Source organism: Neltuma alba, unplaced genomic scaffold, assembly GCF_004799145.2.
Source record: "Neltuma alba isolate B1F8T4 unplaced genomic scaffold, ASM479914v2 tig00003759_pilon, whole genome shotgun sequence".
Classification (NCBI taxonomy): Eukaryota; Viridiplantae; Streptophyta; class Magnoliopsida; order Fabales; family Fabaceae; genus Neltuma; species Neltuma alba.
In genome coordinates this window covers 44,015-69,854 of record NW_021633417.1, presented here as the reverse complement: position 1 = coordinate 69,854, position 25,840 = coordinate 44,015, and the positions used below count along the sequence as shown (strand labels likewise).

Sequence of the window (25,840 nt, the reverse complement as noted above, 5' to 3'; positions counted from 1 at the left end):
AATAATGAATCAACCTCTCCTCATATATGGTTCATAGAACATTATAGTACCTTTTATTCTTAACATAAGAACTCGTTTAATTTTTATTTTGATCATAAATATAAAATTACAATCTACTTTGTATCTCATATTTATTTGTTATTTTTCAAAATAATCCTCGTAATAATAGTAGTTTTAACTAGTACACTTGCTTAGCAAAGATACTTAGAAAAAACAACACCTATTTATTATAAATAACTAATATAACTAATTTTTTTAATCAACTCAAATTAGTCAACTAGCTCTTATATTAATGATAAGAGTGCATTTTACTCAAAAAAAAAAAATGATAAGAGTGCATAAAGCTGTCAAAGCATATGCATATCCTCCTTGGAAGAACGTGATACGCTTTGGGAAAACCTAAATAAGACACATGCAATGCTTTCAGCTGAACGTCACTTCTTTGCTAAGTCATGCACAAATATAGTCCTTTTTATTGGTGCCCTTGATCATTCAAATTACTTAGCAACTTAATTTGGAAACGCCAAGTACAGCTCCAATATCTTCATAGGATTCAACATATATTTTCTTTTTGATTATTCCCTATTCCCTACATGGCATCCTAGGCAACGTGCCTTCAACAGTCTGTGAAAATTCTTGTCTGAAATATTAGTTTAAGGTCTCTACAGAAGCTTCGTATAGTATTTTCTTTTTTCTTTTTTTCCTTTTGGGTCATATCAGAAGAATTTGGGTCGCCTCACTCACCTGAGTTAGTTACTCTCGTGCAAAGATTTTCAGTATTATAATTATAATCCCGTTTCCGTCTTTCCATGTACGCCAGCCAATTCTCATTCTACAGTTTGCTCTCTAATGGTGCAACAGAGGGTTCCTGCAATAACCTTAATCTTCACGATGGCGGTGCTACTATCTTGTGCCGCTGGCACCCCACGGCGTTGCCGCAACTGCGGGTCAAATCCGGTTCCATACCCATTAAGCACGGGACCCGACTGTGGCCATCCGATGTACAGTATGAAGTGCACAAAAGGCAAGTTGTGGTTTGACGATCTCAGTGGATCATCTTACATGATAAAGTCCATCAATCCGGTGACTCGCCGGATCATTATACGACCCGCAAGCATCTCCCCGTGGACGTGTGTGTCCGGCGACTTCCGCAACGAAGGCATACAACTGAACAAAGCCCTTCCTTTTAAAATGACCGGCGATAATACCGTCTTTCTGTACAACTGTACGAACGCGATGCCGAGATCAAAACCACCGTTGGACTGTTCACCGAATGATCTGTGTCATAGCTACATTAAGGATCATGCAGACGGCGGCGGCGCGTGCAAAAACGCAGGGTTATGTTGCAGCTTCAGGACCGTTAAGCCCTTCTCGGAGTACATGATAAGGGTGCATGAAGGAGACTGTGCTGCATATCAGAGTTTTGTAAATCTCAATGTGGCGGTGGCTCCGCCGCCGAATAGGTGGCCGGAGCTGGGAATAGAGTTGGAGTGGGAAATACCGGTGGAGCCCGTTTGCAAGGGCCCGAAGGATTGCAAGGAGCTGTTGAACTCCAAATGCTTGAAGGATCCGACCAATGCTCGGCGAATGAAGTGCCTTTGCAATGCTGGCTTCAAGTGGGACCCTAGCAATGGACTGTGTCAACTTGGTCATCATCAACCAAAAGGTAAGTGAAAAGTTTTTAAACAATTTTATAGCGAAATTTTTAAGGAAAAATTATTGAAAATTTCTCATGGCAAAATTTATTGCTCAAAGGCATTGAAACAATCATGTCCTTGGATAGGCGAAACTCGTATTCAATTATGTGCAACATATTTTTAATTATGTATAAATATCTTTCTTTTTTATGCATAGTTGAAGTTATGTCGCGCACACAACTAAAAATAGGTTGTATCTGAGTTTTCAGATACCTTTGCTAATAAATCTTGAAAAGCGCTATTCTTGAACGATTTTCTCTATTATTTAATTTATTTTAAGTTTTTGTGTTAAAATATCTCTTTATAAATAATTCTAGATTTAGAAGTTGTTTCAATAAACATTAATATTGTAAAACTAAATCAAGATGCAATGGAAGCTTGTTATTTTAAGTGAAGTTCTTATTTATATGTCAAAAGTAAAAAAAATTAATCAATTCCAAAAATCACGCAAATATTTCTTTTCGGAGATAATAGTATGACATATTAAAAAAGTTATCATGCAAGCAAATGTTATTTTCCCCCCCCCAAAAAATGCCTTTAAAGTTTAAATATAACTTTTCCGGTATTATTAACTCGGACTGGCAATAATTTTCGTTGATTATCCTGTCATGTTTTCTTAATGTAACATTATGTTCAGATCTTTAATTATGAAGAATCAATGCTTAGGATTTCTTTTGTCAATGTGAATTCCTGTTAATAACATTGTCTTTTCTCCTTACAACATTTAGATGTAAGCTGCCCAACGCATGGTAGAAAAGGTAGTGAACCATGCAAACCCGTAGAAGTAGCCTGCCCAAGACACGGCAGGAAAGGTGATCCACCATGCAAACCTGTAGAAGTAACGTGCCCAAGTCGTGATGGTAGAAAAGGCAAACCATGCAAGCCTGGTCATGGTGAGAAGAAGAAGGCCACGCCCCTCGCTGGTACGTGATGTAATAAATAAATTAAACCTCTTTTATCTATTTGCGTATATTAGGGTGCTCAAGTGTGAGATGTGTCTCATATCAAATAAAGTATTTGAGCTTAATAAATAATATATCTGGTTCTTAATATAAGACCTTGTTTGACTTTTATTTTAGTCCTAAATATAAGACCCCAATCTATTTTGTCTATCATATTTATGTATTTTTTTTCAAGATAGTCCTTCTAATAATATTAGTTTTAACTAATATACTTGATTAGTAAGGATATTTTAGAAAAGACAATACCTATTTATTACAAATAATTAACTTAATTTATTTCCTTAATTTTCTCAAATTAGTCAACTAAGTCTTATAAATAGAACCAGAGGTAGTATAAGACCTTATTTGAATTTTATTTTGGTCCTAAATATAAGACCCTAATCCATTTTATCTCTCATATTTATATATTTTTTTCCATAGTCTTTTTAAAAATGGTAGTTTTAGTCAATATATTTGATTAACAAGGATATTTTACAAAAAATAACACTTATTTATTATAAATAACTAACTTGACTTCTTTTCTTAATATTTTCAAATTAGTCAACTAGTTCTTATTAGAACCATAGGTAGTAATATGTAAAAAAAAAAAAAAGTGAAAGACAACTTAATCCGAGTTTTGAGTTAACATGTAGGGCTGTCCATCTCTTAGCTTTCTCCTTCTTTATCCCTTACCCCATACATATATATGTGTACTCCTCCGGTCCTTAATATAAGACCCATTTAACTAATTTGATTAGATTAAGAAGGTTAGGTAAGTTAGTTAATTATAAGAAACGTGACACGTTTTTCCTAAAATACCATAATCATCTTTATCAATAGCCTCTCTCCCTCCTCTACTTAATTATGGTTGAGGGAGTATTCATAAATGGTAATTTAGAGAAAATTAATAAATATGAGAAATATGTCTTATATTTAGGACTAAAACCAACTCAAAAATTGGATCCTATATTAAGTATTGGAGGAATATATACAAATTCATCCCTCTTTCATACCTTTAAATTTATGGCATATACGCGGGGTTTTGTTTTCTTCAGCTGTCGGAGGTTCTTTGGGGGCAATAGTATTCATTGCACTGGTAGTGAGCATTTTTCTATACAAGAAGTATGACAAGTCAAAGAAACAAGCCGAAAGGAAGTTAACGAAGCAAAAAGAACGAATCTTAAACGCAAAAGCCAACTGTGGATTATCGGCCAGGATCTTCACAATGAGAGAGATCAAGAAGGCAACCAACAATTTCTCCAAAGACAACCTCATCAGCACCGGCGGCTTCGGCGAGGTCTTCAAAGGGACCTTCGATGACGGAACCGTCGTAGCCATTAAACGAGCCAAGCTCGGCAACACCAAAGCCCTCGACCAAATCCTCAACGAGGTTCGAATCCTCTGCCAAGTCAACCACCGTAACCTCGTCCGCCTCCTCGGTTGTTGTGTCGAACTAGACTACCAACCCCTCCAGGGACGCTTCGACCACCTCCACACGCACCGTTTTGATCCCCCTCTCCAGTGGCTTCACAGGCTCAAAGTCGCTCACCAAACAGCTCAGGCTCTTTACTATCTTCACTCCTCTGCATTGCCTCCCATATACCATAGGGACGTAAAATCAAGCAATATACTGTTAGATGATAAGCTTGATGCCAAAGTTTCAGACTTTGGGCTGTCTAGGCTTGTTGAGATAGCTGAGGCAAATAAGAGCCACATCTTCACCAGTGCACAGGGGACCTTAGGGTACCTTGACCCTGAGTATTATCGGAATTTTCAGCTTACTGATAAGAGTGATGTGTATAGCTTTGGGGTGGTTTTGTTGGAGATTCTGACGCGTGAGAAGGCGATTGATTTTAACAGGGAAGAGGAGAATGTGAACTTGGTGGTTTATGGGAAGAAGATGATAAAGGAAGAGAGGTTTCTGGACATGGTGGATCCGGTGTTGACGGACGGAGCGACCAACTTGGAGTTGGAGACGATGAAGTCTCTGGGGTTTCTTGCAGTGGCTTGCTTGGATGAGCAGAGGCATAATCGGCCTCCCATGAAGGAAGTTTCCGACGAGATTGAGTACCTTATTAGTATTCTTACCAGTGATGTCCCCAAAACGTAGATGTCTGTCTATGGGTGTGTTTGGATAAAACCAAACCGTGGTTTGGAAAAGTGATTCTGGAGAATAAATTCTGTAGAGAATAGATTCTGTGAATAATAGATTTTGTAAAAAAGTGATTCTGAGAAGTGAGAGTGTTTGGATAGTTGTTATCAGAAGCACTTTTTATATATACAAATTACTAAAAAAAAGACATAAGTTAATATGATAATTACAGAAAAAATAGATTTTATAATATATTTTAATTTGAAGGAATAAAATTGTTAATAATATATTTTTTACCAACATAATTAATAATACATAAGATAATATAATTAATAAATAATTAATGTGTATGTATATTTATAAAATATAAGATTAAATATGTTTATCAAAAAATATGTTTATAAAAAAAATAACAAGATACATATCATATAGGCTCTCACATTCTCCCTTTTTTCTCCAAAAGCAAAAAAATTTTGCTTTTTCCAAAACCATGGTTTTGGTTTTTAGAGGGGGTGTTTGGGTGATTGACACCCCAAACCATGGTTTGGGGTGTCACCCAAACACACCCTGTATCTTTTGCAGAGCTAGTTATGAATTAATCACTTTCACAAAAGATTTTGCATGTTATACTTCAATAAGTTTCTTTTAAAATATTTAGGTAATAGTATATCCCACAGAAGTTGCACTCAATATCTATGGCGGAGGGAGGAAGAGAATGAGTGACCTGAATTTTTAATTTTTCTTAATAATGCAGGAGTTAGGTAATTGATTTTTAAAAATTAAAAAAATTATCTAATTTAGTTAATAATTGCAAAAAACAAATGTATGTTGATCTCTCTTAGGGTCTGCTTGGCTTAATGAGAAGAAGAGGAGGAGAGGGATTTTAACGGGGGGAAGGGGAGGGGAGGAGAGTGAAAAGATTTTAATATTATCTTGTTTGGATTTATAAAAAGGGAGGGGAGGGGAGGAGTTTTAATATTACCTTGTTTGATTCATGAGATGGGAGGGAAAAATATTTTAACATGGACAATTTTACTCTTATTTTATTTAAGATATGGGTATAATAGTCACAACATGGCAAAATATTACCCTTTCTCTCCATATCCTCCCAATTTTGGAGGGGAGGTTGAGGAGGAGAGGAGAGGGAAAAGTTTTTTTTAAACTTTTCCCTCTCCTCCTAAAATTTGTGTGTTGCCAAACAAGGAAAAATAATTAAAATCCTCCCCTCCCCTCCCCTCTCCTCCAAATCCCTCGTACTAAACACACTCTTAAAGTGTCTTTTTAATTATTCGCATTAGAAAACTGCTTACTTAAGTGAAAAACTCCTTTAATATAAGTAATTAATAGAAAAAGTTTAAGAAAAAATTATAGATTTTAAAGGAAAAAATGGTGTCAAAATCTTCATTGAAAGACTAGATGGAGTATTATGCAAGTATTGCCTCCGATCCTTAATATACTACTCCGTTTCTTATTATAAGATTTTAAATTGTGCAGTTTAGGAAAACAATTAAAATTACTTAAGGGTATGTTTGGCTCAATGAGAGGAAGGGGAGGGGAGGGATTTTAATGGAGGGGAGGGGAGGGGAGGGGAGGGGAGGGATTTTAATATTATCTTGTTTGGATTTATAAAAAAAGAGGGGAGGGGAGGGAAAAATATTTTAATATGGATAATTTTGCTCTTATTTTATTTAAGGCATGGGCATAATGGTTACAACATGACAAAATATAGACATAATGGTCACAACATGACAAAATATGGGCATAATGGTCATAATATGACAAAATATTACTCTTTCCCTCTAAATCCTCTTAATTTTGGAGGGGAGGTTGAAGAGGGGAGGGGAGGGGAAATTTAAAAAAATTTTCCCTCCCCTCCTAAAATTTGTGTGTTACCAAACAAGGGAAAATGATTAAAATCCCTCCCCTCCCTCCCAAATCCCTCGTACCAAACACACCATAAAAGTAATTAATATGTAGCAAATGCAATTTTTTTTCAAATATACCCCTAAATATGAATGAGTAGATGTGAAAGAGTAATAGTGAGATAAATGAAAAAAGAGAATATATTAAATGCATTAAACTAGAGGTAAAATAGGTAATAATATATTAAATATTCAGACAAACTCAAAAAGAATCTTATAAAAAGGGACAAAACTATTCAAAAAATTGGATTTTATAATAAGGTATGGAGGGAGTAAAAGCTAGTTTGACTTTTAATTAATCATAAATATAATATCCCAATCCACTTTGTCTTTCATATTTATTCATTTTTTTCAAGATAGTCTTTGTAGTAGCTGCACATATTAAAAGTCTTGTTAAATGATAGTTTAGCTAATACACTTAATTAGCAATGGTATTTTAGAAAAGAAAACATCTATTTATTATAAATATCTAACTTAACTAATTTCTTTAATATATTCAAATTAGTTAACTAGTTTTTATATTAAAGACCGAAAATAGTATTATACATTCTCAGCCATCAAATTTTATGTAAACTCTATATGACGCATGCTTTTCAATCACAACCCTCCTCTTATAAACCCTGACTCTACTGATATGCCGGCATGAATAAGAACACGTCCTGATTCAACCCCTCCGTCAAGTCCAATGTAGGCCTTGGTTGGGTGGTTGGTAGTTGATAACGATTTGGTGTGCTGGTTATGGGAAGAGACCAGAGATTAAAAAACAATGAGCTGCTTCTTATTGGCCACTCGTCCCCAGACAAAGTGCTAATGGAGGGCAAAATGGTTGTATTGTCATTGAAAACAAAATAATTTTTGCAAATACATTATATATTTACTTTAGTGAATATATAGAGTTCACATTCTTAAATACGTGCTGTAAGGGGGGGAAAAATCATTGTCTTTAAATAACGAACATCATGATTGAGTTGGCGGGGGTCATGGAAGAATCTGACCTCTTTTGTTTTTCAAACACAATCTACAAAAGAAATACGTAAACTAAACTAATAATGAATAGATATAGATACATGCCAGGCTGACTTCTAAATAAAACTAACCTTTAACATGTCTATATATCTCTTCGTGATTGGTTTAGTTTACTTTTTCCAAAGAGTTTCGCTATTATGTGAAGGTAAGATACTGATACAGCAAAATTTACAGCGTTCAATTATCTATTCATGGAACAAAATATACAACAGAAATCAAAGACACTATAGCGCGCAAGTCATCTACTCATCTCTGTGGCAAGGGAAATAGGTGAAGCTACACAGAGGCTAAGATCCAAAACATCACGTGTGAAGAGATTGCCGTAAAAACCCAGGTGATAAAAGCCATGGCTACAGAAATCTGGTACTTTCTGCAAGGCAGATTCTTTTGAGCCTTGCAGAATTCCAGGTCTTTAGAATAAAGGACTACGATTCCTGCTGACGAGCATGCAGCTGCCAATGATAAAGTAGCCGTTACCTGCGTTTCATAAATCACTATCATCAGAAGGAAACAGCTAACGGATTCAACTCAAATGTTCAAGTGAAGGACTGTGAATAATGTTGCCATAATTTCTAATCATCACACAAATATACACACGACTTAAAACATGGGCAAAGCAGGTTTATCATACCATATGCTAAGACTTAATTTTAATTGTAAGAATTAGAGGCAGGAGTGATCAAACTCTGTACCACTTGGCCAAAATTACTCTGATATTAAGCCAAAACCATTTCAACTCAAAAACTCATGTGCAAGCTCACTGGTAGTGTTGTTCTAATATCTAACAACCGCCAAAATGTTTCATCAAGGTAGTTGACAAGAGACTTAAATTTTGTTGCCCTTTTGCCATTCGAATGTAGCAGAACTAGAACATGGAGGGGGAAAAGTTTCCCCAATAGTCAATATTGAGGAAGAAAGTCGAAAAAGATTATATAACGATACCATCAGCATAAAATTAATTCTTGCACTAAGGCATGGGTCTTATCAACTCTGGGCCAAAAACTGACAATGTCCCTCACAACCATTAACTAGATCACATAGAGGACTGCTCTGCCTTCTCCATGGATGATGGAGAAGCAATAAAGTTTTGCTTCAAAGTCCTCAATTACTTCTAGGTGACGTTTCTAAAATGATCCATTAGTTGCTGACTGAAAAAAAGAGCTCAGAGAACTACAATGTAGAGCCTATCTTCTAAATTTTGCTAGTCCAGCAAGCCAACTAACAGTTATTTCAATGATTTACCTGCTACAGTACATTAATTTTCCAGTCCATCCAGAATAAGTGATACAAATGATAAGATTAGTCATATATTTGCTTTAATCTAGCTCTACAAAAAGCTTATAGACTTCTCCTCCTCAGGAAGATAGAAAGATAAGGAAATTGGATTGATTATTACCCAGTCACCCACAACAAATAGGCTGACAAGGATTGCATTTTGAAGGTCTCTCTTTCTCCTCACAGCATAAATGTCAAGACATGCAAGCCCAAAGCTCCAGAGCACTTGAAGTCCCATTGATGCAATTAAGTAACTGAAAGTGTAGACAAAAGGTATAAGGATATTGGAAGAACAAAAGTGAATGATATGTTTTAAGCCTGAAGAAAAGGAAAATTTTTATTTACACCCACATGAAACATCAATCAATGTAAATATTCAATTCTAACTTCTCCAGTACCAGCAGATGCTGTAATTATAATCTTAGCCCGACAATGCTCAAAAACATGAACAAGGGGCATGCAGCTTTTGCAATCACTATTCATTATCGTTGACTCAGTGCAATATGCATACTTCTGATAAATAGACCCCTTATCAATTCAGATATAAAAGGACATTTATAAATTATAACTTAAATGTAGTCCAAAAACATAATTGTAACAAATGGAAAAAATCTCCAAAAAAAGATTTATTTAGCAGCTCATTTACTACTCTGATGAATATCTTTTGCAGAGATATCACCCTAATTAGACTGGAATTCCTCACTCATTCTTCAATATATGAAACAGTAAGGCACCCATTGACTTTATTATTCATCATACTGCCTTATTTTAATGCGATTCAAGTATTTTATTCCATAGTCTATCCCCTTGCCATCTCAATACTCGATCAAGTCAAAGCCAAAGCCGTGCCAACTGCCAAGCAATAATCATGGCATTGCAAAATTCAAGTGACGTATTAGGGCACACCAAAGGAATATACAGCCAAAATTGATATTTATTAGGGCACACCAAAGGAATATACAGCCAAAATTGATATTTACGCTCATTGCTCGTTTCTGACTTCTCTTTCTTTTTCCTTCCTCTGTCCTGATTCAAGCTATATTCTGGTTTTTCTCAGTTTTATGACTTCATCTCTGTTGGCATTTTCTTCCTCCTCTAGTTCATCACTGCATCCCGAACGAACTAATCCTCTCTCATTCTTTGCAACATCTAAAGTCATTCAATTTTGACACATTTGTGATTTGAACATTCAATTGCTTGATACTATGGAATTTTAAATTATTGTTGGCGTTAAACAATGATATGAGTATGAAATAAAATTTTAGTATACATTAATCAATTATTTTTGCATTATATCTGTCTAATATTTTAGATTATACCGAATATATATATTTTTTAATAATATGCCGCACTTCAATATTGCAATGGACAATGCTGAGACCTGAGAGTCATAGTTCAAAGAGCCCCGAATGCAACAGTCTACTATATGCTGTCAACAAATATCAGCTGTGAGCAAAGTTAAATGTTTGGTCAGACAGATTTACTAGAAATCCAGCATTTTAAATTTATAACCATAACATGAGAATGTGAATGATGCACATATGCATTAGGAGACAGACAAGGCGACATGTGAAGATAATGAAACATAAATATTTATGACCCGTGCTAATACTCAATGCTACATCTAATGAAGCTCTGATCAAGACAATTGTTGTCAATCATTGTATCTTCGTCAATTTGAAAGATAATGGCAAATAAAAAGCCACTTCTTTACACAAATAAAATCTAGATCAGTTCATGCTTTATTTCACTTCCTTCCAAGAATTGAAATTCGGTGTTAAAAAACAGAACTAAATTGGCTATCAATCTCTCATATCGCAATAACAAGGTGTAAATAGGCATGGGCAGGCTCAAAATCAATGGTGAGGGTGAGGATCAAGAAACTTCTTAATCAGACATTAGACAGAAGTTTGTCAATCTCACAGCCATAGACAACAGACTGAGCATGCATCTATGCAACATTTAATTCCAAATACGAGGCAGTTGTTGTGAATGAGTTATCAAATAATAGGACAAATATTATGCATATATTTTTTGGTATCTTCCATCATGTTCTTCAACAAGCAAAGAAATCTCCGAGTTAAGCATTTATATATCATGTTTTATTGGAAACCTGATAACAAACATTTAAGAAACCCTTCCTGAGCCTTATCCTTTTTTCTTTTTTTTTGGCGGTTAAGCCTTATCCTTAGTATTAATGAGTTTTTCCGTTCCCAGAGGTCCTGCATTAAATTGAATCGTATCATTAACAAGTTCCGATGGCAATATTATCCACGAGTATAACTCAAGTCCTAAGCAAGTGTCACAAACTACTACCAGAGATCAATTTCCGGTTAATAAATATAGCTCAGGAACCATTACCCTCACTAGAAGTACTTAGTCTAGTCTATTCTGAGGCTGAAAAAGCAAGGATCCCAGCTGGTTTTGCAGCTTAACAAGAAGACTTATTTGTAAATCACTCACTATTTTTCAGATATAGCGTAAAAACCAGAAGGCAATCTACACACACACAGTCAAAAAGCAGAAAATGGGAAGGGATGTAGCAATACCAAAAAGCAGTGTAGCTAGAGAACCCAAAAGCAGTAACCATAACTCCAATAGAAGCAGCACCAAATGCGCATTGCCCTAGTCTCAGCATCAACCCTGTGATCGTCCCCGGTCCCCCCAACAATCGCTTCATCTTCCTTTATTGAGTGACCCAGGGCCCTTTTGTTGAGGAAAAGGGCCCCCGAAGAAACCCTAGATCTCAAAAAACGGCCATTTTCACAAACCTCATAAGCTCACCCACCATTTCACTAGCAGGTCTGAGAGATCTATCATGTAGATTGTACGGTATAGAAGCAACAATCGGAGGAAGTGAAGTGGAGATCAGAATGACAGAATAACAGGAAAATAAGAACAATGATTCTTTTTTTTTTTGTTTTGGGGGGGGCGGGGGAGAAGAAAAGTGATCGCACTAAAGGGAAAAGGCCAAGCCTGTGAAAAAAGGAAGATTTATTGAGCAGCTCAATCACTGAAAAATGGCAATCAGCAGGCAGAGCTAAGAATATTATTAAGGGCCGCTAGTGCTTGATTTCTAGCGCGGACAGGAATCGGAGAAAAATCCACGTAAGAAAGACAAGTTGGGTTACTATTTTGATTTCTAAAGGCTCTTTTTGTTTTCCTTTTTCTTTCTTGTCGATGTTAAACGGCAGAGGGGTGCCTCAAGCAAATTGGAATGTGCAAAAGCCTGAATGGAACGTGAAAAATATAAGAGTGTAAAAGATCTCCGATTTTACGTCTCTGCTTTGCTCTACGGCCCTGCCTCAATGGAACGTGAAAAATACAATCATAGCAAGTATATGGCTGATTTGGTTAGTTGGATACCTCTATCATAATCTACATTAATTTAATATTATATCATATCATTAATATTTGATATTCAATTTTATCTTAAATATAAGAGTGTAATTTACTTTATCTTCTATATTTATTCCTTTTTTTCCTAGGACAGTCGTTATGGTAGTTACACATGTTAAATGTTCCATTAAATAATAGTTTTAACTAATACATATAATTAGTAAGAGTATTTTAAAAAAGATAACACCTATTTATTACAAATAACTAATTTAACTAATCTTTTTAATCTACTCAAATTAGTCAACTAGCTTTTATATTAAAAATCAAAGGTAATATTAGTGTAAAAATAAACATATAACTTTAGTTAAGAAATATATATATCAGTTTTTTTTCACTTAATTAATATTCTCTCCAATCCTTTATATAAGAATTCATTAGAAATTAGACTTTGGTTTTAAATGTAAAACCTTAATCTATTTTATTTTTATATGTACTACTTTTTAAAAAAAAACTAATTTACTTGATTTATGTGTGTGTGATCAATGTGCATGAGGCAATTATTTTGGATAAAAAATGGCTGCCACAAATAAGAACTGAAAAACCAAGAGCCATGGTAGGCGTGCAAGCCAGGGACAAGAAATTGCTGGTTTCAATCTGGCGTGGCAGCACTTAGGTCATAAATAGTGAAGGAATTTTCAGTGAAATTCAAATTTGGGTATTAATTAGATCGGGTCCAATGAAGCGTCTAATAATAAACGAAGCTAACACATAAATAGTGAGACACATATATGACGTTGGCAATTAAACTTGAATAAATAAATCATACCAACTGAATTACCCAATAAAGCAACCTAATTATTTAAAAAAAAAAAAGTGTACTGAAAATACAAGAGTTTTAGGGTGTGTTTGGATGAAATCAAACCGTGGTTTGGAAAAGTAATTTTGGAGAATAGATTTTGGGGAGAATAGATTCTGTGAAGAATAGATTTTGTAAAAAAGTGATTCTGAGAAGTGAAAGTGTTTGGATAGTTGTTATCAGAAGCACTTTTTATATATATAAATTACTAAAAAAAAAGACATAAGTTAATATGATAAATACAGAAAAAATAGATTTTATGATATATTTTAATTTAAAGGAATAAAATTGTTAATAATATATTTTTTACCAACATAATTAATAATACATAAGATAATATAATTAATAAATAATTAATATGTATATATATTTATAAAATATAAGATTAAATATGTTTATAAAAAAATATGTTTATAAAAAAAATAACAAGATACATATCCTATAGGCTCTCACACTCTCCCTTTTTTCTCCAAAAGCAAAAACTTTTTGCTTTTTCCAAAACCATGGTTTTGGTTTTTGGGTGGGTGTTTGGATGATTTATTCCCCAAACTATGATTTGGGGTGTCACCCAAACACACCCTTAATCACATGATCATATCGGTTAGCTATTTTCCTTGCCGCCAAAGGGAGCCAGTGGGTCCGTGGAGCCCATGAATGAATGTGCTCGCGCCTTTAATGTGCTTATACTAAGTGCGTTGCCACATCTCTTGAAGTTAATAACTTAATATATGCTTATATGCTTCAGTCCAAAAATATATATATATATATTTATATACTCCTCCTGTCCTTATTATAAGACTCAATTTGACTTTTTATTTGGTCCTAATTATAAGACCCAATCCATTTTATCTCTTATATTTATGCATTTTTTTCCAAGATAATCCTTCTAATAATGATAGTTTTAGCCAATATACTTAATTAGCAAGGATATTTTAGGAATGACAACACTTATTTATTATAAATAACCAACTTAACTTACTTCCTTAATCTACTCAAATAAGTCAATTGGGTCTTATAATTAGGACCGGAGGAGTATATGCTTATATGCCATATGTTTTATTGCTTCTCACATTCAACTCCCAAATTCTTCCCTTTCATTATCTCATGTTTAAGTGGGGCTTGCATTGTTTGAGATTGTACTATTAATTAATTGTTCATTAATGCTTTTTAGTATTTATTGATTTATATATTATAGTGCATATTAACAAATTTATTTTGGTTGGTACATACTAACTTGGAACTTGGAACTTGGAACTCATGGATCAGTTAATTAATTGCTACTTACTAACAGTCTCGACTAGAATCAAACTTGAGATTTTACATAATATTAATATACTGCAGAAAAAAAAGAAAAAATCACAAGTCAAGATCTTAGAATTTGAAAAATACAGATAAGAACTCGTGACAATTTCACTATGGCTTTTAATAATAATAATATATCATGAAGTTGTCAAAAGTTAGAGTGAAGTTATCACGGATCATTTTGTCAAAAGCTATAGTAAAATTCTCATAAGTCTTTATCTGCGTTTTTCAAATTTTAGAGTTTTTTTTTGTGATTTCTTCAAACAAAAAAAAGGCACTAAGTTCCTTCTTACATGACAATAATATTAGTACTTTTTCGTAGACACGCATATAGAGAGAAAAGGAGGCTACTGCAAAATCTTGCGAGGATAGAAAGCAATCTATAATCTATAACAAGAAGAATATATGGAACAAAGAATTGGCAAAAAGCAGCTAAACGGTCGAGATCAGCTTAAGCCCCCGCATGAAATTCCTGATCGAGCCTGCGTTACAGTAGTACTACATATGGCAACATGAGGGAGGTTCCAACTTCGTGTCTTTGATGAACCACCCCCTTCAAATTTTTTCCCCCACAGCTAACGGAACTTCACTTGATTTTCCAGAGCAAACAAGGCACAAAACACACTTAACTGTTACCCCGCATAATTTCGTGAGTCAGGTAACATGTGTATCGTGCATTTCAATTTTATTATGACCTTGTTTGTTATTACGATTAAAATTATTTATAAACATATTTTACGTAAATCGAGATAAAACTCTTCTCATATATTTATCCCGTATTTCATAAATCATAATTGAAAACTGCTTATAAACTATTCCAAATAGACCATATATAATATGTTGCCCGCAAATGATAAAGAAACTAGGAACCTAAGTTGATCTAAGGTGTTATTTTTCTAGTCTTTAATATAGAATTTAATTCCTAATAATTTTTAAAATTATAATGAAGTTAATTAAATAAGTTTTATATTAAAGATTAAAAAAGTATTAAAAATAAGTGGAAACAAAATCATTGTTTTAAAAATACTTTTACAGTGTACAAATTATTAAATTAAATATATAAATATATAAAAAAATACTTTTTAAAAACACTCATTAGGTAATCCAATATCCCTGTAATTTTTATCTGATGGGGATCGAAACACTCTTGAAACAAATGGTCTCTTTTTTGGGTCAATTTTGAAACGAATGGTCGTGAAGAAAAATTTTTTTATAACGGGAAATATGAAAACATTTCTGTCTCTCTCTCCCTCTCAACTCTCAACCATCTGTGATACCGGCAACCGTCATTAACATGTAAATAAACGCAAACACTTTACTCCCATACTGCTTGACTGTTGGAAATATGTTTTTCTTTTTTTTGGGGGATGGAGAATGAAGTGTAATTAACTCAGTGTAATTACTACCTCTGATCCTAAATATAAGAGTTGGTTAACTAATTTAAAAAAATTAACAAAAGAAGTTAAGTTAGTTATTTATAATAAATACGTATTATCTTTTTTAAAATATCTTTACTAATCAAGTGTATTAGTTAGAACTATTATTATTAGAATGATTACCTTAAAAAAATACACAAATATAAAAGACAAATTGAATTGGGATCTTATATTTAAAATCAAAATCAAAATGAAACGAGATCTTATATTAAAGATAAGAAGTAGTAACTTCTATGTGTTTGCTTGTTATACATGATTGGCTATTATCATGATGATGGCCGTGACAGTAATTATGAATAAAATAAAATCACCTTGTCATTTCCACGTAACTGATTGAAGATGACATATTAAAATCTTGAATTAAAAAAGAGAGGCATTAAAGTGCAAATAGGACGGTTAATTAACGATAATTGACAATATAAGGAACAAACAGTCGGGAAATCATAAGTTGGGGTTTAATTAAAAACTTATAAATTAAAAAAGTTACGGACGAAACTGAATCCTAATTTTTATAATTTTTTTCAAATAAAAATTGAATTAATTTTTGACGTAATATATAACTTCATATGGTCTAAAAACAGCATATCATAAATATTGAAAATTATTATTGTTTTCTAAGAAATATTATTGAATTTTAAAATAATGCAAAATAATTTTATAAATATGAGGAAAATGTGTATGGAAAAATTTAATTATGACCTTAATTGTAACAATTAATTATATTTTTTGTTATTTCTAAAATTTGATTATATAAATAGTTAGACATATAGTTTTTTTCCTTGTAATATGTTCGTTTTTGAAAAAACATTTATTGGTAAAGGCAATTTGGTAAGCTTATTTTTAAAGGTGCCATTGATCTTCAATTATGCGCAAAAATATTTAAAACAAAAATTATTTGCACATAATTAAAGACACATAAAACAAAACTAAATAAAATTAAGCCCACTAAAAATGATTTCACCCACCTGAATTTAGATTCTTTTCACCAATAAATTTCATAAGTAGGAAAATTTCACTAAATTTGACAAAACAAAACGAGGTATATGTTTTTTTAGGGGCAACCAAGATATTTCCAAGTCACATTATATATTTTCGGCCAAAAAAAAAAAAAGTCACATTATATTTGACACTAATCTTTTTAAACTAGGAGGAGTAAGGAGTTAAAGGATAACTCCCCAATAAATATATTTTTTAAAATTTGAATTTGTATTTTATTCGGATACCCCCACTTTGGACGGCCAGGCCATCATATTCACACGTCTCTTCTTTCTTTCCGCCGCTTTCCTTTTCTCTCGCTTTCACTTATAACGTATTATTCCTTCGTCCAAACATAGACCCTCTCCTATTTCGATTTTTCCTTTCCCCTGTCGGCCGGCCCACCCACTCCTAGTGGCCCCCATTCTCTCTCCCGACTTTACAGGGCTCTCTGCATTCCAAATTTTACAAAACTTTTCAAGAATTCTTACGCTTGTATTAGAGATATTTCAAATTATTCTGAACCAAATTTATTATTCTCATTTTATTTATTTTTTATGTATAAATTACGTTCCAAAAACTGTTGTTGATATCTCTATATAGAACACTGAAGAAAACCTGTAAGACATTAAATAATTTTTCCTAATCTCTAGTCAATCATGTTCATTAGATAATTTTTCCTAATCTCTAGTCAATCATGTTCAGCTATTCCAAAATTTCGTATAATTTTCCTCGCCTTTCTAGACAAGGAAAATGATGGTTTTGAAAAAAGTATAAAATAGGAGGTAATTAACAAAGGAAAAAAATTCATGGGATATTATTTTAAAAAATAATTGAGATGAGGAGAGAAATTATTGAAATTCAATTAATTATCAAATTATCATGATTTTTGAAAGTTAAAGTGATTTATGATAAGTATAATAAAATATTATCATTTTACTCCTTCAATCCTTAATATAAGATCTATTTAATTAATTTGATTAGATTAAAAAATTAAATAAGTTAATTAATGATAAAAATATAAGTTCAAGTGATTTATGATAAGTAATTATAATAAAATATTTTTCTTTTATTCACACTAGAGTTTGCCTAATTTTGTAAAGAGAGGAGCCGGAATCAAAGATTCAAACCCAGGTCCTGTGACCTTGTGACGTGTGTGCATATATCATCCATCAAGAAGAGTAGAAGACTCTCGAAAAATGCCTATTTCCCGCACATGCGGTCTTCACTTTTTCTGCGAGTTTCGCAGCGCTTCCTCCTCCTCCTTCTCAAGGATTCGCTTATTGTGGCTATAAATTGTTGCAGAGGCCTCACATAGGAAGAGAAAACCCACATTGATCGCTATAATACTGGAAAATGGCCAACGCAATTAGATTCTTTGAGCTCAACACTGGGGCTAAGATGCCTTCCGTTGGTTTAGGGACATGGCAGGCTGATCCTGGTGTTGTTGCCAATGCCGTCACCACTGCTATTAAGGTACATTTCTACTTTCTAACTGCTCTTTTTTCCCCCTCATTTAAATCTTCGCCGCTTTTTACATGGTTTAAAATGAGTTAGGGATAATATGAATGTAAATTTCTAAAACTTAAAGGGAATTGAATGTCATTTGTTCTTTTTGTCCGAGTTCTTGATGGAACCTGATCTAACTGGAGTTATGAATATGACTTCTGTTTGTGCAGGTTGGGTACAGGCACATCGATTGTGCTCAAGCTTACTACAATCAAGCAGAGGTATTAACAATTAATGATCAATGGTTTCTCTCTTTATGCCTTGTGTGAGCTATTTATTGATTAATCTGAATTCATATGGTTTTCGTAGATTGGTTCTGCCCTTAAGAAACTGTTTGATGAAGGAGTTGTGAAGCGTGAGGACTTATGGATCACCTCCAAACTCTGGTTTGTATCGTCTGGGAATTTCTGCCCAGCTTTCGACTTCTATTTTTTTGCCTATGGCTGCTGAACAGGGATGCTCTGTTTTTCCTGACAAACTCCAGGTGCGCAGATCATGCTCCTGAAGACGTACCAATTGCGTTGGACAATACTTTGAAGGAATTGCAGCTTGACTACCTAGATCTCTATCTGGTATGGTTTCTCGTTTTATATGTGAATTACATACTTGACCGTAATTCACGAGGCCAATTTGTTTTGGTTTAACGAAACGAAGATATGGGGTGATTTATGTAGATACACTGGCCAGTGAGGATGAAGAAGGGATCGGTAGGATTCAAGCCTGAGAATCTGACGGAAACAGACATAGGGAGTACGTGGAGGGCGATGGAAGCGGCGTACGACGCCGGCAAGGCGAGAGCGATCGGAGTGAGCAATTTCTCGAGGAAGAAGCTGAATGATCTGTTGCAAATGGCGCGCGTCCCTCCCGCAGTTAATCAAGTGGAATGCCACCCTCAGTGGCAGCAGCCACAGCTCCATGAATTCTGTGCCTCCCATGGAGTTCACGTCTCTGTGAGTATAATTGCACCGACCCTAAATCCACAGCTCTAATTGAACAAAACGCATGTATGTGAAGTATGAGTAAAAACTTGTGCGTATTGCCCACCCGCCCAAAGGCCAATAATTTGTTTTAAAATGATAAATGGTGTGATTTATTATGAATTATACATTTTATACGGAGATATTGACAAAGATGATTTGTGTTGCAGGGATATTCACCACTGGGGTCTCCAGGAACAGCGGGGATCAAGGGTGACGTTCTTAAGCATCCAGTGATCAACATGGTGGCAGAGAAACTGGGGAAGACTCCGGCTCAAGTGGCCCTTCGCTGGGGCCTCCAAGCAGGTCACAGCGTCCTCCCTAAGAGCACAAGTGAGACCAGAATCAAAGAAAACTTCGATGTCTTCGATTGGTGCATCCCGGAAGAACTAATGGCTAAGTTCTCTGAGATTAAGCAGGCAAGTGGTGCTTCATTCATTTCTGGAGTTTAATATAGTAGGGTATGTAAATTGCTTGGCCTTTGAATTAACACATGAAGTTCACTGGTGCAGGAGAGGCTAGTGAGGGGAACTGGATTTGTTCACGAGACACTTGGTTTCTACAAGACCATTGAAGAACTGTGGGATGGTGAACTGTGAGTGGGAAGCAAGATGCATGGTTAACGGATGATTAATTGCAAGAGAAGGAGCAACATTTGCCTCCTAGGTCTCATCATTTTATCCTCTCTTGATGTTCTGAATGAGTTCTGGCTATTATTTTTCTTTCATGTTGCAGTTCGCAATAGACGGGAAATAAGAATTTTTTGTTTTTGTAATGTCAAATATATTCCGGCATCCTATTTGAGTTTGGCTATTGTTTCTATCCCCTGTTATTATTTGGATTACCTTCCGTTCAAGTGGTATATATTAAATTGGTTGGTAATAAAACGGAGAACGAACACCTACATTCTATTGCCAAAAAAAAAAAAAAAAAACCGCGGCAATCATCAATGTTTCTGTTTGGATCAAAATAGTACTACCTCCCTGCTTAGCATAAGAGCTAGCTTGGTTTTCAATTTAGTTTTAAATATAAGACTGTAATCTATTTTGTCTTTCATATTTATCTATTTTTTTCAAAGTAGTTTTTTGTAGTAATTGCACATGTTAAATATTTCATCAAATAAAACTTAATTAGCGAGGGTATTTTAATAAAGACAACACCTATTTATTATAAACAATTAACTTAACTAATTTTTTAATCCATTTAAATTAGTTAACTAGTTCTTTTATTAAGGATTGGAGGTAGTATTTTTTTTTTTCTAAATCCCTTCTCCACCTTAAGAAAAAAATGATAATTCAAATGTAAAATGTTATAAAAATATTATTATAATTGAATATACCTTGCCACCAGTTGCCTCTTGAAGTGATTCCTGAATCATCTTCCCCCCGTCATTCTTGTTCTGTGAAAAATAATAAACCATATAAGGGATACAAATAGCAGCGAATACATGCATCAACCCAAAGAGTAGCTGTTTATTTGCAATATGTTGATTTGAGTTGTACTCTATACAAAAGGGTATTGCAGTTTTACTAACATAATAATCCTTTCGTTTGAGAAATAAGCAGGCTAGTAGCCATTGCAAGCCAAGCCAAGCCATTGACAAAATTAACTAAATAACTAAAATAAATATTAAAAAAAAACAGAAATTTTAAGAACAACGTAAGAGCCAGCAAATTATTACTTGAAACCGTCAAATTTGTGTCCATAGTATCCTATTTTATCTAGCTACCGTTTTTATATTTTTGGATTGGGCTTTTAAGTTGACCTTTCTCTTATTGCTTTGAAAACATAACGGCACCAAAGGCGCACGCTTGGAACAATGGAAAATGCGGTGAATGGGATATCATCTGCAAAGGAAAATAATAAGGAAAGCTCACAAATTAATCTCAACATTGGATACCGGGTCAAGAACTTGTCGCTTCATGTATGAAAATATGAGAAAGCGCACATTTGCAAACAGAAGAAAGCTTTCCATAGTAATACCAAACAAGATGAGGATATAAGCACTGAGATTATGGAAAACAGAGGTAAAAAGAAATGACCAAGAACTATTATCCGATCTTAAATATAAGACATCATTTGTAAACTACAAATGAGATTTTATATTTAGGATTGAAAATAATATCATGTGATTTGATCAATAATACCTCGTATACAAATCCATGAGAAGAAAGCTTAAATCAGAGTAAACCTACCACAAGTTATGTTTAGGGTTTTTACCTTCAACTCGGAACACAGAAATTCCCTCTAATACCTGAATCAACACAATCATGTAAAACTCTATGAGAAGCTAATAGACTTGAAATGAATTTGATCATAATTGAATCTAAGTTACAGATTCTAAAACAAGACGTCCAAAACAAGCTAAATCCAATCATTTAATAAACAATCTTCCATAGATGCCGATTAACCAAAAATAGAGGAGAAGCTCAAAAAATGAAATCAACCTCGATTGAGTCAAATGATTCGACATTTATGATTTTTCTTTACTGGGAAAAAGTATGCTCTTTTGTTATTTCTAATTTATTCAATAGGAATACATGTGCAAACATTACAATCCTTACTAGAACTCTGAACATGCTCTTACAAAAAAGGATAGCATATTTCTTAACCAAACTCTTCAAAAAATGGATAGTGGCTAATGTTGGGAAGAGAGACCATGTAGGGACCATCAAGCAAGAACATGTCAAGCGGAGTTGTTAAGCCACTACCGGTGGTTTCAACTCCACAACTAACCACACCTTATGTTTTCTTTTCTAAACAATTTTTTTATCTTTTATTTAATTAAAAAAACTCAGGCACCTATCATTTTTATAGTTACTGAGGGTCTAACACAAAATTTTCTTCTTTGAAAAATTAATCTCCCTTACAACCGTGCCTTATTTGGTTATTTACTATCATAATCTCCATTAATTTAATATTACATCGTATCATTAATATAAAATCTAATTTGACATTCAATTTTATTTTAAATATAAGAGTCTAATCTACTTTGTCTTCTATGTTTATCCCTTTTTTTTAAAAAAAAATAATCTTTACAGTAGTTGCACATATTAAAAGTTTCATTAAATAGTAGTTTTAACTAATACGCATAATTAGCAAGAGTATTTTAAGAAAGACAATACTTATTTATTACAAATAACTAACTTAACTCATTTTTGTAATCTTCTCAAATTAGTCAACTAACTGTTATATTAAGAATCAAAGGTAGTATTAGTGTTAAAATAAACATATAACTTTAGTTAAGAAATATATATCAAGTTTTTTTACTTAATTAATATTCTTTCCAATCCTTTATATAAGAACTCATTAAAAAGTAAGAGTTGGTTTTAAACGTAAAACCTTAATCTATTTTATTTTTATATGTATTATTTTTTTAAAAAACTAATTTGCTTAATTTATATGTGTGTGTGTGATCAACGTGCATGAGGCAATTATTTTGGATAAATAAATGGCTGCCTCAAATAAGAACTGAAAAACCGAAAGAGATGATAGGCGTGCAAGCCAGGGACAGGAAATTGCTAGTTTCCATCTGGTGTGGCAGAACGTAGGTCATAAACAGTGAAGAAAATTTCAGTGAAATTCCAATTTGGGTATTAATAAACGAAGCTAACATATATAAATAGCGAGACACATATACGATGTTGACAATTAAACTTGAATAAATAAATCATGCGAACTAAATTACCCAATAACTTCCGTATTGATCATTGTTGCACATCATTGATGATATATTGTATACAGCGGATGATATGTTGCACTCACGGATCATACTTGCATTTACTCAAATTCAGGTCTTTTTAGCTAATTAAAATTTCAATCAGGAATTTTTTTTATCAATTTTCCCTAATATTAATATGCCGCAAAAAAAAAAAAAAGCACCAAACTCCTTCTTACATGACTATAGTACATTTTCTCAGACACGCATGTAGAGAGAGAAAGGAGGGTGAGAGTTATGGCTGTTACAAAATCTTGCGAGGTTAGAAAGCAATCTATAATGAGAAGAATATATGGAACAAGGAATGGGCAAAAAATAACTAAAACAGTCGAGATTAGCTTGAGCCCCCACATGAAATTCCTGATCGAGCCTGCGTTATAGTAGTACTACATATGGCAACATGAGGGAGGTTCCAACTTCGTGTCTTTGATGACCCACCCCCTTCATCTTTTTAACAGAACTTCACATGACTTTCCAGAGCAAACAAGGCACAAAACACACTTAATTCCTACCCCTCGCATAATTTCGTGAATGAGGTAACATATATACCATGCGTTTCAATTTTATTTTATTATATAACTCAGCAATTACTTTTTCAACAATAATCAAATTAGTTAAATAACTCTTATATTAAGATTAAAATAATATTAGAAATATCTAAGTTGCAGGTAATTTCATCGATCTGATAGGGATCGAAACTCTCTTGAAACGAATGGTCGGGAAGCCAAATTTTTTTATAAGGGGAAATATGAAAACATTTCTCTCTCCCCGTCTCTCTCAATCATCTGTGACAACCGTCATTAACATGTGAATAAATGTAAATACTCTACCCTCATATTCCATGACTGTTGGAAATATAGTTTTTCTGGGGGGCAATATGGGAAATGAAGTGTAACTAACTCGCTGTAATTAGCTTCAAAGTGTTTGCTTGTTGTATATGATTGGCTGTTACCATGATGATGGCCGTGACACTTTTTTTTTTTAAAAAAATAAGCTGGAAACAAACAAACATTACGTAACAACCTAACACATGGTCTTTGTCTTCATAGCACTAGGACTTAGGATCTGCAAACCTCTTGCTTCATTCAGGGCTATCTTTGCAAGCTCATCTGCCATTTGGTTTGTTTCTCTACTAATGACTTGGATCTCGACTTGCCAATCACATGCAATCATTGTCTGGATTTCTAGCATCACTCCCCTGTCGTCGTGTAGCGTATTATCACCTCTTGCAATGAGCTTCATAGCCTCTGATGAGTCACTTCTTAGAATAATGTCCCTCTCCCCAAGATCCCAGGCCCGTTTCAATCCTATTAAATTGTCCCAAAGTTTGGCCGTCAAGTGATCACCATGGTAAAGGTTGTGGTCTTGGTCTTTTAGGGCTCCCCCACACGCTATCCTTCTCTGATAAGCTGAAAAAGCACCAGTCTGTCCCTTATGTCTACTTCATTTTGTTGGGTCAACAAGTGTTGGGGAGAGCTTATGTTGATTCCCTTAAGCTTCGTTATCGCGGTGCGCATGCAGTTCAATATTGCAAGAGCTCTTGCTGTCATCGTGTTCAAATCGGTGACTATGTTAGAATGAGTAAAATCATTCCTAGCTTTCCATATGAGCCAAATAAGAACGACGAAAAGGCATTTCCATTCCTTCTCCATCTTCCCAACTTTTCCTCTCATATTCAAGCAAATCCATTGTTGAAGCTTACAATAGAAAAAACCGTGCTGAAGTTCCTGCTTGATGGTCGAATTCCAGAGTGCTTTGATACAAGCACCATCCTGAACGGTGCGGAGTTCGTCTTCCATTTCTTCATGGCAGCGATCGTAAAGGCCATTCTGGTGCAAGCCAAACTGATATTTGCGTTTATTCGTAATTAACCGCTTCTGGTAGAGTAGCCAGGCAAAGGTTTTGCATCCCTGTGGTGTTTTCATTTTCCATATACTCTTCCAGTTCTTGTGATCTAGATTATTAGGCGGATTGAGAGATTCATAAGCAGATTTAACTGTAAAGAGACCAATCTTATTCCAATTCCAACGAGCCCTCGTGTTGCCAAAACGATCAGAGACCTTTTATAAGCCGGATTCAACATGATCCCGTTTATTCTTGATTCCCCTCCATGTATTGGAGCCTACTCTTTGCTTGTTAATATGAGGAATGATGTCGTCTCCACATCCATATTTGCTCTTAACCACCTTAGCCCAAGGTGAGTCGCGCTTTGTAACTAGGCCCCATTCAAGCTTCATCGTAAACGCTCAATTTTTTTTGCTCAATGTGCTTCATGCGTAATCCCCTGTTGTTTTACTTTGCAGACTCCATCTAAGAGATAAGGTGCATCTTTTTTTTTTTTTCACCATATGAAGTTATATATATATTACGTTAAAAATTAATGGTCCGATGATGGCCGTGACACTAATTATGAATGAAATAAAATCACCTTGTCATTTCTATATGACTGATTGACGATGACATATCAAAGTCTCGAATAAAAAAAGAAGGGAAAATGACCAGAAAATGACTGTTAAAATTTGAAATGACAAAATGGGCATACAAATAACTAAAATCACCAAATGGGCCTGAAGTATGAATCTGGAATTATTACAATTCGGTGAAAAGACTAAAAGACCCCTAAATATCTGTGAACTCATGAGTTGAAACAAGACACGCAGAAGAGAGAGAGTGTAGAAGAGGAAGCTGGAGCAAGAGTAAAAAACTGAAAAGAAGAAAAATGTAAGAAATTTTTCTGTTAAAAGGCCACTATCATACTCCTCCAACTATCACCAC

At 34.1% G+C, this 25,840-nt stretch overlaps 3 protein-coding genes across 3 annotated transcripts; 2 read left to right on the top strand and 1 right to left on the bottom strand.

The window, feature by feature from the left end:
- Positions 1–891: 891 nt before the first annotated feature.
- LOC114742428 (wall-associated receptor kinase-like 20) lies at positions 892–4,748 on the top strand. Its single transcript, XM_028930691.1, has 3 exons — positions 892–1,639; positions 2,567–2,620; positions 3,703–4,748. Exons 1-3 carry the CDS (start codon positions 892–894, stop codon positions 4,746–4,748), a joined length of 1,848 nt encoding a protein of 615 aa, XP_028786524.1.
- A 3,180-nt stretch (positions 4,749–7,928) lies between these two features.
- On the bottom strand, positions 7,929–11,862 carry LOC114742431 (CASP-like protein 5B2). Its single transcript, XM_028930693.1, has 3 exons — positions 11,503–11,862; positions 9,075–9,207; positions 7,929–8,155 (listed from the first exon to the last, which is right to left on the bottom strand). Exons 1-3 carry the CDS (start codon positions 11,631–11,633, stop codon positions 7,955–7,957), a joined length of 465 nt encoding a protein of 154 aa, XP_028786526.1. The 5' UTR covers positions 11,634–11,862; the 3' UTR covers positions 7,929–7,954.
- Positions 11,863–18,177: 6,315 nt separating this feature from the next.
- Positions 18,178–20,031, top strand: LOC114742430 (NADPH-dependent aldo-keto reductase, chloroplastic-like). The gene is made up of 7 exons (XM_028930692.1): positions 18,178–18,337; positions 18,541–18,591; positions 18,680–18,756; positions 18,855–18,942; positions 19,045–19,320; positions 19,518–19,766; positions 19,860–20,031. Exons 1-7 carry the CDS (start codon positions 18,218–18,220, stop codon positions 19,944–19,946), a joined length of 948 nt encoding a protein of 315 aa, XP_028786525.1. The 5' UTR covers positions 18,178–18,217; the 3' UTR covers positions 19,947–20,031.
- The last annotated feature ends 5,809 nt before the right edge of the window (positions 20,032–25,840 follow it).

Bases quoted from the DNA above. Each gene is read 5' to 3' on its own strand.
- LOC114742430 (XM_028930692.1), top strand. From the start codon at position 18,218: ATGGCCAACGCAATTAGATTCTTTGAGCTCAACACTGGGGCTAAGATG. The intron at 19,321-19,517 runs GTGAGTATAATT...TTTGTGTTGCAG, and splicing joins CCCATGGAGTTCACGTCTCT to GGATATTCACCACTGGGGTC. The intron at 19,767-19,859 runs GCAAGTGGTGCT...TCACTGGTGCAG, and splicing joins AGTTCTCTGAGATTAAGCAG to GAGAGGCTAGTGAGGGGAAC.
- LOC114742428 (XM_028930691.1), top strand. From the start codon at position 892: ATGGCGGTGCTACTATCTTGTGCCGCTGGCACCCCACGGCGTTGCCGC. The intron at 1,640-2,566 runs GTCAACTTGGTC...ATGGTAGAAAAG, and splicing joins GGACCCTAGCAATGGACTGT to GCAAACCATGCAAGCCTGGT. The intron at 2,621-3,702 runs GTACGTGATGTA...CAGCTGTCGGAG, and splicing joins GAAGGCCACGCCCCTCGCTG to GTTCTTTGGGGGCAATAGTA.
- LOC114742431 (XM_028930693.1), bottom strand. From the start codon at position 11,633: ATGAAGCGATTGTTGGGGGGACCGGGGACGATCACAGGGTTGATGCTG. The intron at 9,208-11,502 runs GTATTGCTACAT...CTACACTTTCAG, and splicing joins TCTAGCTACACTGCTTTTTG to TTACTTAATTGCATCAATGG. The intron at 8,156-9,074 runs GTAATAATCAAT...TATGAAACGCAG, and splicing joins TATTTGTTGTGGGTGACTGG to GTAACGGCTACTTTATCATT.